Source organism: Falco rusticolus, chromosome 6, assembly GCF_015220075.1.
Source record: "Falco rusticolus isolate bFalRus1 chromosome 6, bFalRus1.pri, whole genome shotgun sequence".
Lineage (NCBI taxonomy): Eukaryota > Metazoa > Chordata > Aves > Falconiformes > Falconidae > Falco > Falco rusticolus.
The window spans coordinates 29,224,988-29,242,821 of record NC_051192.1 but is presented as its reverse complement, the minus strand read 5'-3'; the positions used below and the strand labels follow the sequence as shown (position 1 = coordinate 29,242,821).

The 17,834-nt window shown below is 37.8% G+C and overlaps 1 protein-coding gene across 1 annotated transcript in view; it reads left to right on the top strand.

Moving 5' to 3' along the window:
* The first annotated feature begins 273 nt into the window (after positions 1-273).
* ROS1 (ROS proto-oncogene 1, receptor tyrosine kinase) overlaps positions 274-17,834 on the top strand; it is a 71,703-nt gene continuing 54,142 nt past the window's right edge. The window contains exons 1-13 of the mRNA XM_037392438.1: positions 274-396; positions 2,401-2,454; positions 4,141-4,200; positions 4,884-4,910; positions 7,772-7,832; positions 8,537-8,685; positions 9,821-9,959; positions 10,456-10,657; positions 11,317-11,393; positions 13,752-13,874; positions 14,879-15,063; positions 16,239-16,336; positions 16,876-17,387. Of these exons, the coding sequence (XP_037248335.1) occupies positions 274-396; positions 2,401-2,454; positions 4,141-4,200; positions 4,884-4,910; positions 7,772-7,832; positions 8,537-8,685; positions 9,821-9,959; positions 10,456-10,657; positions 11,317-11,393; positions 13,752-13,874; positions 14,879-15,063; positions 16,239-16,336; positions 16,876-17,387 (1,810 nt within the window). The remainder of the gene's footprint in view (positions 397-2,400; positions 2,455-4,140; positions 4,201-4,883; positions 4,911-7,771; positions 7,833-8,536; positions 8,686-9,820; positions 9,960-10,455; positions 10,658-11,316; positions 11,394-13,751; positions 13,875-14,878; positions 15,064-16,238; positions 16,337-16,875; positions 17,388-17,834) is intronic.

The window sequence follows — 17,834 nt, the reverse complement described above, 5'->3', positions numbered from 1 at the left end:
TTTATGTAAGGAGATACGCTGACTTTCATTGGTCAACTCTTTTGTTTCAGTGGTTTAATAAGAAACTATGAAATGGATGTTGTGCAATTTCGAGACAAATGCTCCAGGAAGCTGAAAAGTTGTTGAAGGAATGGAGAGTAAGCAAGGATTTTAAAAATATTTAACAAGCTGAAATGCACAAATTTCAGTTGTGTCTCCGTCATCTAGACTAAAAGGAGTTTGTATGGCCAAGTCAAGGAAAGAATCAGTCTGACAGATGAAATTGCTTAAGTTATGAGGAACACTTGCCTGTGGGATCCCCTGCTGAACATACTTGCTGCTTTTTGCTGTGTATGGATTTCTGCAGTGTACTGTACTTTCTCAAAAGATTGTCAAAACTTATGTACAAGTAACCTGGTAAGTTTTGAAAAACTGTACTTAATATTTTGAAACATAGATGGTTGTTAGCACTGTAAGAATTTTCTATTACGAATCAGCTTTTTCAAAATTATTTTTAAAAATGTATCTGAGTAAAAGCAGAGTTTGAGAACTAATGTTTAACATTTGAATTGGTGAAACCAATTTATATATATAAATAAATATATATATATTTTATTTATAAAAATAACCTATATTTATATATATAAAGCACCTATCACCATATTGATAAACATTCTTTGGAACCACTCTTTACAGCAGAGGTAAGAACAGGAGTCAGTCTGTTAGTACCTTAGGACTTTGGTTTCCAACCAATTTTTTTTTTTAAAAAAAAAAGCCACAAGACTGCTGCCAGCCTGCCTGACTGGTGTTTAATAGTGCTGGTAAGGTATAAATATACTGGTAAGGAAGAAATCCCATTAACCAGATTGCATGGGTGTTCGTTTCATACTTTCTTTATATACTTATGTTCCAACACCTCCTGAAATTACTATAAACACTGAAGACCCTGAAGGGTGGAGGAGAGAAACCTTTCTTCTTTCAGTTTATTCACTTTACTTATCAGTTTCTGTCTAGTCTATGACTTTTCTTATATAGATCTAGGAAAACTGTAAATTCACAAGAAATTGGCTGGGAATGTGTGGCTTGCACAATTATCCTGAACTAGTTTCAGCTTCTTTTTGAAGTTGCTTATGCTTTAAATTGTGGATATTTATTTAAGTATTAAAGATGGTGGTTGGATCCTTAATCTTATGGGGGTTTTTTTATGGTTATTATTTTTCCTTCTACTGATGCACAACAAAGATAAGCAGAACCTCTCAAATCCAAACAGTAATTCTTCATGAGACTTTAAGGAGTTACATCCTTGTTTCTATTTGCCTGAAATGTTGATGTTGTTTAGAAGACCATGTACCTTTGCTCTGTAAAAAGGACATTTTGTACCTTGGGGCTAACCAACTATGGAAACCTACTGCAGAGGACTGTCACCAGCTCCATTTTATTTCATACATTTGTCTGTCAGTTCCTTTAAAACTAACTCTTAACTCTTGCACCAGTGAAAGAGTTAATTGCCTTCTCTGATGGAAGCCTATTATGCAATTATAAGTTTAATGGGGATCCTTTAATTTAAGCCTAAATTATTTCAGAATAAGAAATAAGTTGCTCTTCCTTTCAGCTTTGAAAGACAGGTAAATCGCATTCATGTTCAGTGAACATATTATGTAAGGAATTCAGATGAGAAAAACATAATCTTGGAGCCTGAGAGCTGTAAATCTTATTTTTTGCCTCCGGTCTACTTATTGTGTTCACATTTGTTTTGTGACACCTTTGATTCTCACTATTGTCGTGGTGTGCCCAGCGTGCTGAAAATTTCTTCCTGAGAGTTGTTTTATTAAGGGTGCTCTTACCTGTTTGCTGGACAAAACTTAGGACCTAACATTCAGCTTCTCCAAGGCTGTTAGATACATCCTCAAATCATTTGCACTTCACAGGTGGTGACTGGTTTTGCACACTTTGAATGATGTGAAAAAACAGGCACCTTAGCTCAAGAGTACTTTAAAGCAGGAGAGGAAGAGCAGTCACCATATGGCTGCATAAAACCCCTTCAAAAGGAGACCAGACAAAAGGCATTTAGCTTGAAGGAAGGTCTTTCTGCTCCCAAGAGGTCAAAGCCACCTGGCTTTGCAATTAACACCCAACGTATTATGAAGTATTTGTTATTGTCTCAGTGAACCAGAATCAGGAGATGAGAGCCAAATTCTTACCTGAGATAATTTAATTAATGCCAACTGATTCTGTCAATGTTTTTGTTTGACAGTACTCTGAAATTAGTCTCAAGTGAGGAGCTACTGGTGTGTCAACAATAAATTTCTTCAAATAAGGAATCATTAGTTGAAGAAAATTTGTTTTGCAAGAAACAAATGTTTTAATATATTTTAATCAATTAATTGACTTTTTGTAAAATTGTATGTATTTCTCTTATAGGAAGGAGAAGTTGGAATTACTAGCCTTTGTAATGTTAGTGACATCACTGGAGCAGTAAGTAATGGTTTACTTTATTGATTACTGACATTTTATGTTACTGCTATTTGAATAAAATGGGTACAATGATCATATTATCAAAGACTCCATGTAAATATGCACAGTTGCCTGTCTGGTATAAGTCAGTAGGTTGTGTGCTTAGACTTGGCTTGAATTATTGAAGACAGAACTATCTTTTTTGTTTAAAGAAAATGTGTAAAGGCTTTGGATCTCTGCTTTCAGTCATGTTCACATTTGTGATCTACAAATCATAAGTTTTCGAGAAAATGATTCAAAACTAGTGTTCCCTCCAAAATACAAATCATTAAGATTGTTTTATTCAGCTACCTTTGTACAGTTAAGTAGTTTATTTTGTTTTCTCAGTGATTTGATGGGAGAAAACAACATGACAATTGTTGAAAATTTAGAGTTCTGTAGGACTTCAAATGATTGTGTCTATTATGGGGGTGGGTGGTGTCTTTAGCTCAACATGAGCTTTCCATAGGAGCATTCTTGTGAGAACTTTAGCTGATGTTCTTGTAGTGCAGGTTTCGAATACAATTCAAGCTGGTGGTTATACATATTCTTTGAAGAGTAGTGGAGAATTCAGTCATTAATATTTTTCACAGAGGCTAGTGGGAAGCAGCCTCTCAGCACCTGGTGTTTAACAAGGCTGGGTCATTTATGAGGCTGGGACCATAAATGGCTGTGTGTCATGAAAATACATAGCAAGGTTGACTCAGCTATTAGGTTACTGTGTATCTTTGTTCAGTGTTATCAAGTCTTATTGTTTTTTTTTATGAGGCTTTGCAATATTTGATATCAGAGTCTCCTTCTTCCAGAGTTGTTTCCTTCCAGTTTCCTTTTAAAAAGAAAACTGTACATGACCACTAAAAAGTGGATGGGACCGAATAAGCAAGAAAGGTTGAACATCAAATCCAACCCACATAATATTTACTACATCTTTGAAAACTCATGGTTTTAAAGCCACTGTTGGAGGGCAGGGGCCTTGTGTTGAATGGCTTTCCACGGTGCTTGGCTGAGCTGTATACTGCATTCTGTTACTATTCCACAGAGAGCAAGTGGTAAAATAAAGTTCAGAGAGCGGGAGCACTGGCCACGCACATCATGGCTGGCTGGGTGACTTGTTCCCAGAGGAAGACTGAACAAGAACTGTCTTAACCAGGTCTCCTTCTGCCCCTGAAGCTATGCATCAGCCCTTTCCCAAGGCCTATGTAAAGCTGAGCACTCTCCCCAGGTGATTGATAGTCACAATCTGCTTAGGTGTCCTGCAGTCCTTTTGGTGCTCTCAGTACATGCAGGGGTGTCAATGTCTTTACTAGAGCTGAAAAGGTAGTTGAACATCTACTGTTTTGTACAAACCAATCTCAAAGAATTATTTTTCTTTTGCTTTGTATTTGATTTTACATTAAGGAGGGCATTACATAACATAACTTACTGTAGTATATGGGTACCTATGATCTTTGGTATGTTTAATATTTTTGTTACAGAGTTTGAGTGCTGCAAATGCCTATTTTATTGCTAAGGAACCAGGGTGAGAAGGAGCTAAGTGACTTGGTCATGCAGAATGTTTTAGTGTAGCTGGAAATTGAACTGTTTTCTTCACCCTCAGAATTGGAGTATCCCTTCTCTTTAAAAAAGTGCTTTCAAAGTCCTTTTTAAAGCTACCATCTGTCTTTGCAGTGCATGAACGGATGTCAGTTCTGGAATGCCACAGTGCAAATCAGTTGCCCACTGAAATGTGTGAGTATTGCCTTAGCCTTGGCTCTGCTGCACTTGTCTCCAGTCCACCAAGTACCTTATCCAATGGCAGATGTGGGAAACCTAACCAAAGCAGTGTTTCTATGAAAAGATGTAATATCCTTATTTTCTTTCATTGCATTTATAAATTCTCTTTTGGGAAGATATTAGTTCTTGCTATGGGAGTTATCTGTAACATCAAAAGCTTTCATTATGTTTGTCAAAATGTGAGGACATTTTACAGTTCATTAAGCTCAACCATTCACTCATTTTTTCAAAATGTGAGAAAGAACTAGAGCTTTTCAGGAATTTACTGGAGTCTGTCTCAGAGCTGTATGCAGATGTAAATGAAGCACATGGTCTTTACTAGGTAGATTTCTTGCTTTTACTAAACCAGATGGATGAGTATTGGCACTGGTCTGGGACAACTGCCATTACAGTTTTAAACTGCTCTTTTTTCTGGACCTCTTGAACACCTGAAGCTCATTTAACCTTGGCATCATTTTTAATGTTGACTTTCTGGTTTATCAAGTGTGGGTTTGCCTTTTTTCATTATTTGCCGGTGATAAGGTTTTGTAGTGTACTTTCACTGTAAGAAACTTCTAATTACTTGATATTATCTGTTTGAAACACTCTGTGACTCTAGTTATGCTAATCCCATATTTTATTAATTTTCTTCTTGGCAGAACAAGACATACACTAGAGCATGTGAGGTAAGTTAAGTGCTATCAGAGCAATAAAAAAAAATGTGATTTCAGCGGTTATTATGTCCACATAGTGCTAAGAAATACAATGTAGATACACAAACTTATCAATACAGGTATAATTGTTTTGTGCTTCCTAAAGCTAAAGAATGAGTTAAGTACCTGAATCCTTTCTTTCTGGCATGGTGGCTAAAGATGTGTTTGGATTTAAACCTGCTGTGTAACAAAGAATATTGCTTTAAAGAAAGCAGACTTATCACACCAGTATGGAACACAGAACAGACCTATTTAAACTATGTTCTAGGCTCCTACAGGAGTCTTGTTCTATCCAGTTTTTCATTAATGCCATCAAAGATGATCCAGAGAGAATGCTTATTAAAGCTGGTATGACATCAGTTCGGTGAGAAGTGGAAAAAAGGAGTGGGAGCTAGAAGGCAAAACACACTCTTGGCTGGGTAGAGACTGAATGAGGTAAAATGCAATTCAGTAAGGGGCAATGTGTTGCCCTTTAGAAAAAGATCTCAAATGGGGAGTGCCTGGTCTGTGCTGCAGGTGGACTGGTATTTACAGTGACAGAGGCAACAGAGTGCAGCTAAAAAGACTGTGTCTTTCTGGGGCTCTTTTAGCATGAACATAGAGTGTAGGATGGGATGGGGATAAGACAATTGCGGGATTGTGTTTGGGACTGCTGAGACCTCAGTATGGAAGTTATACCCAGATGGCAGCAACACACTTCAAGCAGGTGATAGAGGAGTTGGAGGGAATCCTGAGTAGAATGCAAATTCATTGGTGAACTGGAAATTCAACTGAATAGACTGATTTTTTTAATGCTTTTAAATCTGCAAAATTGTGACCATGTAAAAGGCATACAAATATGGTAAGTAGGTTTTGGAGTGTAGGAACAGTCCAAGAAATAACCAACTTATTTTTGTAGAAACACAGAATTAGTGTAGGTTTTGGGTTTTTTTTTTTGTTATTGTAGTGTTTTGGGTTTTTTGGTGGTTTTTTTTTTTTTGCTTGTCTGGCCACACAATATGCCAGTTAAATTCACTAACTCTGCAAGGGCTTTTGCAGGATTATCTTTCTACTGGATCAGCCGGCTGACTTGATTCCCCACATGGTCAGGCGAGCACCAGGTCACTGCATGCAGAGGATCAGGTCATTGCAGTCTGCAGGGGAAAGGAGCGGAGTATGAGTGTGTCATTTCCTTTGGCATTGGCTCAGCTGTGTCATGTGGCTACACCTTGGGACCAAAATCTAGCAGTATTGCTCCTGTTAGATTCTACCTCTCACCTAGGAACAGGGGAGTGCCACTAAATTCAGTGGGAATATTCACAAGAAAGGGCAGCAGAATCTGGCTCATACAAGGGCAGTTCTGATCAGTGGAGAATATGTGAGGATTTCTTGTTTTCAGGCACAGCAGATGGCAAATTTCCCTCAAAATTTCTAAGGCTAGGAGCTTTAGTAATCCTCTTACCTCAAGCAAAAATTGGATTTATGGTTCAGACAAAGATCAGAAGAAGAATAACATGAGAAAAAACAAATGGTCAGAAATGTCTGTGTTAAATGAAGCAGAAGGCACTATGAATCAGCACGTAATCAGGGGACACTATCCCCTACAAACTAAACAAATCTTGGTTGTAAATGAAAGCTCCAGTGTACAGTTGATAACTGTCATCTGCTAATATCTGGATCTTTGCCTGCTAACAGTCATGGTAATTCACTTGGGAGTATTTTATTTCTCTGAATAAGAAAACATTGGGAAAACTTTTCAAGTACTTGCACTTGGCACTGAATGCCTAGATGTGAGATAATGTATATAGAAATACACTGCTAAGCAAGTTTTTAAATCCGTCTCAGCTGCAACTGTGTTGTCTGCAATAACATGCCTTATTAGTTTCCATAGGGTGCCAGAAGTATATATCCTAGAATCACAGGAAGAGCAATTAAAAACATTTGCTCACTGAACATAATGAATTGCTTCTGAATGATCTAAAGGTTACTCATTTGAAAGGTGGCTGCTGTATGAAGCAAACTTCAAGTTTTTATAGGCTGAGTGAACTGGCAAAATACAACGAGCCCAAATAAAATGCCTGTCTAGAAAAGCTCAAACCATCACTTCTCAAAAGTTATGGCTTTCCAGGAGACTCAGTCTTGCATGTAATTTTTATGCTACTGAAATCCACCTGGAAAATGTTACTACCTCTTCTTAAGTTATCTACCTATAAAGCAGGGTAACACTTTATCTATGTTCCCTATCTAAACTGGATTTTCTATTCTCAGGATGTGACTGTGAGGTACCCACTGCTCTGGGGTATTTGTTATATTTACACCTTGTAGACACGACTGTACTAGAAGTAACTACTGACAAGGAACTGTTGATTAGGCATTGCTGCTTTTATAAATTACTAATTTCAACTATTTTGAAAATTCACTGGAAGTACCTTTGTAAGAATGTGCCTCATTCATAGGATACATGAATGAATACATGAAGCAGGAAAGGGTGAAATCCAACATATGGAGCATATCATTAACGAGTTAAAAACCATTACTTCCTAACTCCATGGTTGTCACTGAAGTCTATTTCTAGCTTCAATGTAGCCCCATATTTGTGCTTTCCACAAAGGGACAGTGTGTAAGGAGGAAAACCTTATTCAGTGCCCAGTGAATTGATGGAAGGGCTCTCAGGAAGCTCTTTGGTGTGAGGTTTTGGTACTACTGTTTTTTGGAATGAATGTAATGATTTCCACAGAGTTTGTTTTATTCAAAATGTCCACAGCATTTGTACGTATTTAAAATGTGTCTGCATAATTCTAGGAGGAAGTTTGCCTTTACACAAAACTAACCAGTGAGTTCTGTACCCTACACAGACAGTTTCCTGTAAGTTTGGTTGTAGCCGTGCAGAGGATGCATATGGAGTTGAAGCACAGAGTAAGTCTGAATAGAGTCTTGTCCAATTCAAAAACTGATAAACTGAGTTTTAAGATTATGGTCTAGTTCTATTATCTGGATTTCTTTCAAAAACTAAAAATGTCTGGTCAGAAAATTACCATTTTGCTTTTTTCTTTTAACAAGTACAATGAAGTTAACTCTATCTTATAGTAAAACATTTTTTCCCCTCCCTTTCATGGACATGAGACTTTTTGAATCCAGTCTCAACTGTTTAAGATGATACTTTGTCAAGCACTCATCCTTGACCTGTCTGCTATCTTGAAATCATTGCCAAAAGCTCTCGCAACTTATGTGGGAACAATTGGGCCAATACAGTGCTATTGAAATAGGCCCCTTGAAAATCTCTTCAGAAGTCTCCCATAACCTTCTTTAGGTTTCTAATTAATTTAATCAAAATTTTACTAAGTACCTTTTTTGTATGTAATGTAATTAAAAGTGCATTTATACAAGTGCAATGTTGTAGTCACATTTGCTTGCATTGAACTTGGCCCAGTTCAGGCTTACTTATCAAACTGTCTTTAAAATGTCATGTGATTTATTCAGCAATGTTTTCAATACATTCTTTTCTATGGTTTTATTGGCTTCACAGCTTTCAGTTGTGTGGGGGTAATAGGCTTTTACCCTCAAGGCCCAGAGATTGCCATGAAAAGGTTTTCTTACTGGTGTATTGTCTTTCCCCTCAGACTTCTTGAACAAACCTAGCGCGCCATTTGCCTCTACCATTGGAAGCCACAGTGTCACATTAGGGTGGAAGCCAGCTAACATCTCTGGGGTGAACTATATTATCCAGTGGAAGTTCAATCATCTCCCTGGAGACTGGAGGTACACAGAGGTAAAGAAGGACACTTCCTTATACTTTGAAAGGAAATAGGTTTTTCTCTGCTTTTGATTTTATTTTAGAAAAAACATTGGATAATATGTTAAGCCCATGAAAGAGGTTTGCAAAATCATAAGTAGCATGGAGAAGCTGAGAAGTGGACAATTCTTCCCTAGTGCCTCCAACACAGGAGCTAGGGACCTTGATGGAAACTATCAGGTAGCAGGTTCAAAACTAGCAAATGAAAGCATTTCATCACAGAATGTGTAGTTATGTTTAGCTGCTTCCTGGCATGTGTGGATGTTAAATTACTAAATTTAAACTCCTAAATATTAAAATTGCTAAATTTACTAAATGGCATTTGAAAAGTGACTGGACAAATTAATGGAAGAAAAATTGAGTTCTACTAAATATAAATATTGCCATTGTTTCTTGTTGAGCCATGCTTATAAAATGCCAAGACAGTATTTGGGAGCAATATCACTGTCAGCTTTTTTTTATACCTTTCCTAGAGAAATTTTTTTACTTCTGGTCAAAGATGCAATACTTGGCTAGATTGACCTTTGTTCTGACTCAGTATGGTTATTCTTATATTACGTTCTTTTGCGTCAACTATACACTTGTTATCTTGCCATCATTTCTATTAGATCAAATTACAGAGCTTGGCAAGTTGATGTCACAAAGGTAAAGATAATTTGCTAGGCAGGAAGTTCTTGTGAAATAATGGGGAACAATGGCTTCAGACAGTAAATATTAAGGGTAACTAGGAGCCTTTGGATATTAAACCTGTATTATATGTATCAACAGTTTAAAATACGTTGCCCATAATATGCTATTATTTTAGGCTTTTTACCTTATTCTTCAAATTTACTTTTATATTGCATCCATCCTTCTATTAATCTGCTCGTTGTTTAGATTTGGTAGTGTATTCTGAAGAAAATGGAAGAGAAAAAGTTCTAAAAGGATGGCAAATAAAAGTCTATGCTGAAAACAGCACCCAGAATTTCCTTTTATTTAAACTTAGGATGCTGCATTTTTGTATCCTGAAATAGATTTGTTGTTGTATGAGACCTCTTTTTCCCTGATAACATCCTAAACAGTAGCTGCAGATGGAGGAAAAAAAAATTATTGTGCCTGTGCATTAATCTAGGTAGTATCTGAAACTTCATATACTGTCAAAGACCTTCAAGCCTTCACAGAATATGTGTTTCGAGTAGTTTGGATCATTACATCTCAACTGCAGCTCCATTCTGCATCTAGTTCCAGTTACCGGACACATGCTTTTGGAGGTAATGAACTGCACTATTAATTGCATCTTTCAGGACTGTATTAGAAACATGTAGGTTTCCTTGTTCTTTTCACAGAAAACACTGATGCTTAATCTCCAGAATGATGTTTACATTATCTGTTAGGTAGCTGCAGGAGACCAAACTGAAATACTACAGGCTTTTTTTGTATGAACTAGAAGATTTAGGGCTGCTTCCTGCTTTTAGTTTTAAAAACGTGCACAGAAAAGTACATGGTCAAAATTGTGAGGGCACACTGGATATTTTTATGCATAATTATGCACATTAATTTTTCGACTGAAATACATTTTTCAGGACACTAAAAAAAGTTGAACATTGCTGAAATTTTATGCTGTCCTTAATCGTATTTATTAGTATAAATGAATTACAGGTATGAAACCTAAAAAAAAGAAAAACTATTGATGTTATATACAGAGTCAGATGTTTTTGTTTTACAGTATTGATGTTATATATAGTCAGTTATTTCTGTCTCTTGCAGCTCCTGCAACAGCTCCTGTCATTAAAGATATTCAGAGTTCAAGTCCAAACACTGTTGAAGTTAGTTGGTCTCCACCACTTTTTCCAAATGGATTGATTATTGGATATAACTTGCTCCTGACCAGTGAGAATCATGAACTGTTGAGAGCATCAAGAGGGCATAGCTTTCAGTTCTACTCCACTTTCCCAAACAACACTTACAGGTATGAAAGGAAGAGATAATTAACATGGTGAAATGTGCTTTAGTGCTTCTTTCCCAGATGGTACCGGGTATGCCTAAACACCACTTCTGCACAATTACACAGTTTGTTTATGTTTTTGCCAAAAGCAAGAGTACCTTCCTTGAAATAATGGAGTTATTCCAGATGAGTTGGCTGCTTATGTGGAAGTCAAATGGGGAGGAAGGAAAAGCAATTTGATACAGGGCCCGTAGGCTGCATTTTCTTAGCTGCCATTTTTCATTTTTTAAGCTTGTGTGGCATGTTTTCAGTACATTCAGGGAATGATAGAGCAGTCCTCCCTAGTCCTTTAAGCATCTGTAAAAATTCCTTCATTTTTATTAAACACAAAGGCCTGCATTCTGCTTGCACTGGTAAATACTGATCTTCCTTTGAAATTAAATTGAGTTGCTCTTCTGAATCTGAAACCCCATTCTGCATTTTAATTTAGAAGATTCTGTTGTTGTCCCACCTTTGGGGAATTTGGGTTCGGGTTGGTTCATAAATTTCCCAGAGCATTATATTTAAATAGCCATTTTCTGAAAGTCACTTTTTTGGCAGCTGCCCTACTTGATAAAATGTTACTCAGGCAATCTTTCAAAGGAAACCTGCAAACCAAAACCTGTTTCTTTGGTTTACTGTAGGTTCAGGATTGTGGCGGTAAATGAGGTTGGTGCTGGACCCCCTGCCGAAGCCAACATCACAACCTCAGAATCCAAAGGTACAAGAGTAGCAGTGTCCTTATCACTGTCTGTTCCTGGGGACAAAGTCACATTTGCTGGGCTGCCATGTACCTGGCAGAAGAGAATAATATTTAGACTATAAACACCGCATGACAAGGAGTTGTTCACTGAGGAGTCAATAGCATATCAGAGAGAGTCCTGTTTTTTAGTTGTGGACATTATCAAGCTACACCACATGGTAATAACCTGAGATGCTGGTAGACCCAAACAAATTTGGTCTGAGTTGTGTTATAGATGAAAAACTCCTCAGTGGTCCGAGGCAGTGACTGGGAGGAGATGCTTCCATTTTCTAAATGAGACTTTAACAGCTGACAAACAAATCTATTTATTCTAATAATATTAAATACTTAATGTGAAATACTTCTTAAAACATCCTCAGTTATCTCATGTCAAATATGTGAAATCATATCAATTTTTGTTGCTCTTTCATGGCTGTATTTATTTTACTGTATTAATTAATTAATAATTAAAGCAATGATCCATTATAGGTATCACTCAAAGAATTGCAGAAATAGTAATTAATTGCCAGAGAAATGTACATGTTGAAATAGAGCACAAGTGAGAATGAAACCAATGTTATCAAAATGTATCTTCAGAAAGGAAAACAAAAGATGCTGTCCTCCTCCTGAAGAAATCAGTTGTCAACACCTGGAAACTCTCCAACTCTAGCAAACACTTTAAGTCTGTCTCTGAATTGCCAGTCTTCTGCTATTTATTAGAGAAATTGAACTTAAAACTGCTTTGGTTCTTTTTATGACTTCCTTTTTTCTCTAATAGCTCAGACACACTGATACGTTCTTGTCTGGAGGCTCCACAGAGGTTTTGCTCTAGGGTTGGCTGTTCCTGAGCCGTGAACATTTGAACCATTTGTGAAATGTCCAGACTGGTACATCTGACTGTGTTCATTAAGTCAAGGCAATTATCAACCAATCAATTTAAGGCAGAAAACAAACAAACAACTTTAACCCCCACAAAAAAAACCTTTCTGGGGTGGGGAATGATCCCATCTCCCCTTATTAGTCACCATGTAAAACCTCAGTTTATTCCCCTTAAATTGCAGTGGTATATGCTTTCTGTCTGTGCTAACATGAACAGGAGCAAACCTTCCTCATGTATCACATTCAGAAATGGTGTTACTGCACCAGGTACTGAGCTGTGTAGATCTGAGCCCCCGGAAGAGTCAGGAGAAGAATCTGGTCTCTGGGCTGGGTTGCAAGAAAATGTATTGTACTTGTACTGTGCCCTGGAGACATCATCACCGAAATGACTTGTGGTGTGTGCATCATGTGAGAAATACATGCAGCTCAATCTATGCAGATTATCCAGGAGTTATTGAAGACAGCATTTGATCAGTCTTGTGATACCCATATGAGGAAATGACATCTGACAGCAGACAGCTGTTTAAACTTGGGGGGGGGGGGGGGGGGGGGGCAGGGGGGAAGGAGAGGATTGCTTGGAAACTGAAATTAGCCAAATTCAGGCTTGAAATAATGCAACACTTTTTAAAATGACAGTAACTACATGTGAATCAGTTTAGCAGGAGATGTGCTAGATTTTTGAAAGCAAGACTAGCTGTCTTTCCCAGATCTATGCATAGCCCAGACAGAAGGTATGGATTTACTGCAGAGGCTTCAATGTAAGTTACTCAGGCCTGTATAAGCACAAAGTGAACTTATAGAATCACGGAATCACACAATCATTTATGTGATCAAAGCGCTCCTTCTTGACTTCAAAATCTGTGACTTTATTAGAAAAAAGAATTAAATTTATCAACTTTGAAGCAGATCATATTATCCCATTGTCATCTTTATCTGTGAAAACTACTTGTTCCTTGAAAAAGTCATCGATCAGCATGATGAAATAAATGAAATAAACTTACTTGCCTTGCTCTTCCCCAGCTCTGTGGGACAATATTCTACTTTGACTGGGCTTTTCAAAGAGGCCCAGAGGGGTTAAATATACCGCTTCTGCTGGATCTGGGAGTCACATGGATGCCTTAGTGCCTTCATTTCCTTAGGAATCCCTAGGGCCTCATTTACTCCAGCTTACCCCCTCAGCAGGGACTCACTGCTGTTACAGGAAATGCTGTGGAATTCATGTGGTGCATTCTCACCCTGGCTGAGGAGTCAGAAGGCATTGTAATGGCAAATAACTCCGTCCACTCTCAACAATCAAAGAATTTACTTTTTAGTCTGTCATTGATAGTGTAAAAATACATTCATACATGTACATGTGTGTGCATGTGTATATGCATGTCTATTAATGATGTATCTGAGTTAGTAATGTTCTCTGTGCTGCAGTCATCTATGTTAATTCTGAATTTCTCTGTTTGTTAGTTAAGGAAAAAGCAACATGGCTTCTTCTGTCCAGAAACCAGTCTTTAAGGAAGAGATACACAGAATATTTCCTTGAAGCTGCCCAGTGCCTGCAAAATGGTATTATACAACACAACATTACAGGTAAAATCAGATTGGGCTCTCATTCTCTCAAGTATGGCTTAGACCTCTGTGTTCACCAAGGACAGAATGCACCTCACCTAGCTTGAGTCAGTATCTAGCCTCCCTTTATCATCAATGCAGAGAAATAGGAACTTTCAGGACATGATATGACCTATGTGAAACGACAGGCACTGAGAAGAGATGTTGCACTCCCCAGTGCAACATTTTCTTCACTGAATCTAGGCAGCTACTTCAGAGCTGGAGTTTTACATAGTAGGTATCTAAACTGAGGTAAGATGAAGCCAAAGCAGATGTTTCCCTATAATTAATGACCGTATTTTCTCAACATGAATATGGGGAAGAGGTTCAAACTGGAGAATTGAATAATACCAAGTGTCGAAAGTTACTGGCTGAAGAGTATGCTAGTGTGTTAGCTACTCTGGGGCACAGAGCTCTACAACAAGCCATTTAGTAGCCCAAGTCCCTAGACAATGATGTTATCTGAAATTACTTGCCACTCTAATGTTTCTTACCTACATTGGTGCTGTGTTTGGTCCTTCAAGACAGTGTGGAAATCTGAGTTTCTCTACAGAAGTTCACAGAGCCACAAAGATGCCAGAGAACAAATGTTGCCCCTAACTAAATACCCTTTGATAATATAGGGGTGGCACAGATAATGTCTAGCTTGAATTCTAGAGTGAATGCTGCTTTGTGAGGAGATGCCAGCTGCATCTCTTTGCCGCAGAGAGGGGCAATCAGTGTCAGTTGGTTCACATGTTGCATATTCTCATTCTGTCTGATCACCTTTCTGAAGGGCAGTTGTCTATAATAATGCCACTTACATAGCAAATGGGAAAGTTTCCTTATTATGTGAAAGAAGACTAGAAGCAGAGGCGAGAAACCAGTTAACTTTTCTCCAGTGATGTTGGGTTGCAGACTGAAAAATACTTACTTTTAAGGCAAATAGAAAAAACAACTGAAAAATTGACACTTTTCTTGTATTATCTGTGTACCTATCTTTGTAGGAATTTCTGTGAATGTTTATCAGCAAGTTATCTATTTTTCTGAGGGGAATTCCATCTGGGTGAAAGGAGCTGCAAATATGTCTGATGTATCTGACCTAATGCTCTTTTACTCTGGCTGGGGGAATATTACGTCCATCTCAGTAGACTGGCTTTACCAGAGGATATACTTTGTCATGAAAGAAAAGGTAGTGCTCCAGAGCTCAATTAATCTCTTATTTCATTTGAACTATTACTGTGATTTATTTTACATGAGAAAATCTGTTTTATATATAGATATGTATACACAAAATATAATTATAGAAAAAAAATTTTTAACTTTAATAATATTCACATATTTCAGAGCTTTAAAAAAGAAGAAAGGCTTGAATATGAGAACATATTTAAAGCAAACAGGCTATATGGAACTGCGGCTTCTTGTCTTATTTTTCTCCTTAGGACATAAAAACCTTTGGTTTTAACTGCTTTGTTTTTAAGAATGACTTCATACTCACCTCATACCCGATATAAGCAACTTTCTGTTACTTGATTCTCCATCTAGCCTGTTCAGTTCCTATTCTCCCTCAGGAAGGTGGTCAGATAACTTTATTATCTGACATTATAATGCTTTTCTTAATTGACAAAAGATGTTCAAGAGGGAAAGTGTTTCATACCAGTGATAACAGCTCAGATTACAACTGTTTCAACTTGAAGTAAAAATGGAGATGGCAACTCTGCACTTGATTCTCTACTTGTAAAACATCAGTTACACTAATGATCAGACTTTGCATGTACCTTTGTAGTCCTCCGGTGCACAAAGGACTAGAAAGTTGCCTTGAATGGTTAGTGGGAGATTTAATATTTTTTTCCCTGCAATCTTCTTGCCATGTCTGATTTTTCGGTTACTGCTCAGGGAACAGGGAGCAGGAAAAGGAGTAGTTATAAAAAGATACAAATGAGCTGTAGGTGAACAGACTGATGGCATGGATTTCTGAATCCATTGCAGATTAGAGAAGTCCCAAGGTATTGCTCACAGGATCAGAAAAGCACATCCTTTTCCCTCTTTCCCCTTCCTTGCCAGATTGTTTTGAAGTACAGCTTGCCTATATTTCCCAAATTGGGCTTTTCTCTCTAGCTTAGAGTTAGTAAGTTAAGAGGAGGATGTCTGACAGACAGATCTTTCATGCTGTCATGGATGCATTTGTTGCATTCATACTTGTGCACAAGTGTTATACTTGGGTGACTGACAACTCAGGAGCCCAGAAGGACCTAGGATTGTGAGAGAGGTATTTCATTGTCTGGTTGAAGGAATCTCAGGTCAGATTGTTTTCTCATTAGCAAACACCCTATAAATGCATCACCAGTTTTTCTTCTCATTACCTAGATATATGTCTGCCATTTAGAGAACTGCACTGCAGCTGAAGATGTCACTCCTCTTTATGTGGCATCCCCTAGGAAGGTTATAGCTGATCCCTATAATGGGTAAGTGTCCTCCTTTAAGCACTTGGTGTCAAAGGTGCTATAAAGTGCCTCTCTAATTTTCTTTACTTCATTGGTCATCTGTAGGCTCCTGTTTCAAACTTGCCTTACCAAAACAAAAGTGCAATTGGCAACAAATAATAAACTACAAAACAATTGGAACAGGAGTGATGCCATGTAGTGTTGTTTTTAGCATTTTCTTCCCTAGGGTGTTAGCAGAGGAGATAAAGTATTTCCAATGCAGAAATTTGGTATTCAGACATTCAGTGCTTTTATGAATATGAAGCTCTATGCATTTTAAATGTCCATGCTTAGCACTTGAGGTATTACAGAAGAATATTCTCCAATAGTCTGCCAGCCAAATCCCCAGAAGGTAAAAAGTGATGTGCTTAATTCTCCCAGGATGTATATTAATAGTGCCAAAAGCATTTTCCTATTGTCTGCATAAAGGCAGGAACATCTCTGAGCTGTTAAAATATGTGTGACTCATCTACAGAGTTCTTGCACTGTAGTTATTTGGGTCTATTTTGCTCCATGGCCAGCTATATTTTCTGTCTCCTGGAAGATGGCATATACAGAGCAAACCTTCCACTCTTTCCTGGCACTGCCTCCACAGCTTCACCAGTAGTGACATCAAGTGGTCTGAAAGACTTCATGATCAACTTCCAATCTAAGAGACTTATTTTCTTCAACAAAACAGAACAGGCCTTTGTGTCAGGTTTTCTTGATGGTTCAGAATTTCACACGCTGCGATCACATATACCACTTAACAACATGGAGAGCTTTGTTTATGAGGATAACACATTTACTGTCACAGATGGCTGCGCAGTTTTCCATGAGGAGGTCTCTACAATGGGGATGTCTAGCTTCAATGAGTATGTTGTGGATTGCAATTTGAAATATCCAGAGTACTTTGGCTTTGGCAACTTGCTTTTCTATGGGACATCAACTCAGCCTTTTCCTATACCAACTCCTCCTCGGCTTGTCATGGTGCTATTTGGATTGGACCAAGCTGTGATCAGCTGGAGACCACCTGAACACACTATTGGAACCAGTAAGTTCAGCTGTTTCTTCCTGAAAGTCCACTGTTTTTCTTTCTAGAGAAATAACTTCCTGGTTTCCCCTTTCCTGATGTTGGGCTTTGGTGATTTCAGTAGCAGATCCTGTTGGAAGATGTGGAATTACCTCAGTCTGAAAAATTTAACTCAAGATTTGCCAGTAAAATAGCTTGTCTGATTACATTTATACAAATTTATGTTGGTAACTCATTTGTCATTTGCAAGGGGCTTTAAGCAAGGATCCATCTTAAGTATGGTCTGAAGTAACAGTAATGTTGGTTGCTGATAGCACACAGAAAATGCATGCCAGAGATGTAATGACTTTTGATCAGTGGCTGTGCTATGGTCTTCATCCTCTGTGCATGTGTCTTTGAACATAAGAAAATTACGTAGCTGGGGAAAATTTTGGTTCTTCCAACTTCATTCTTTATGGGGGATTGAAC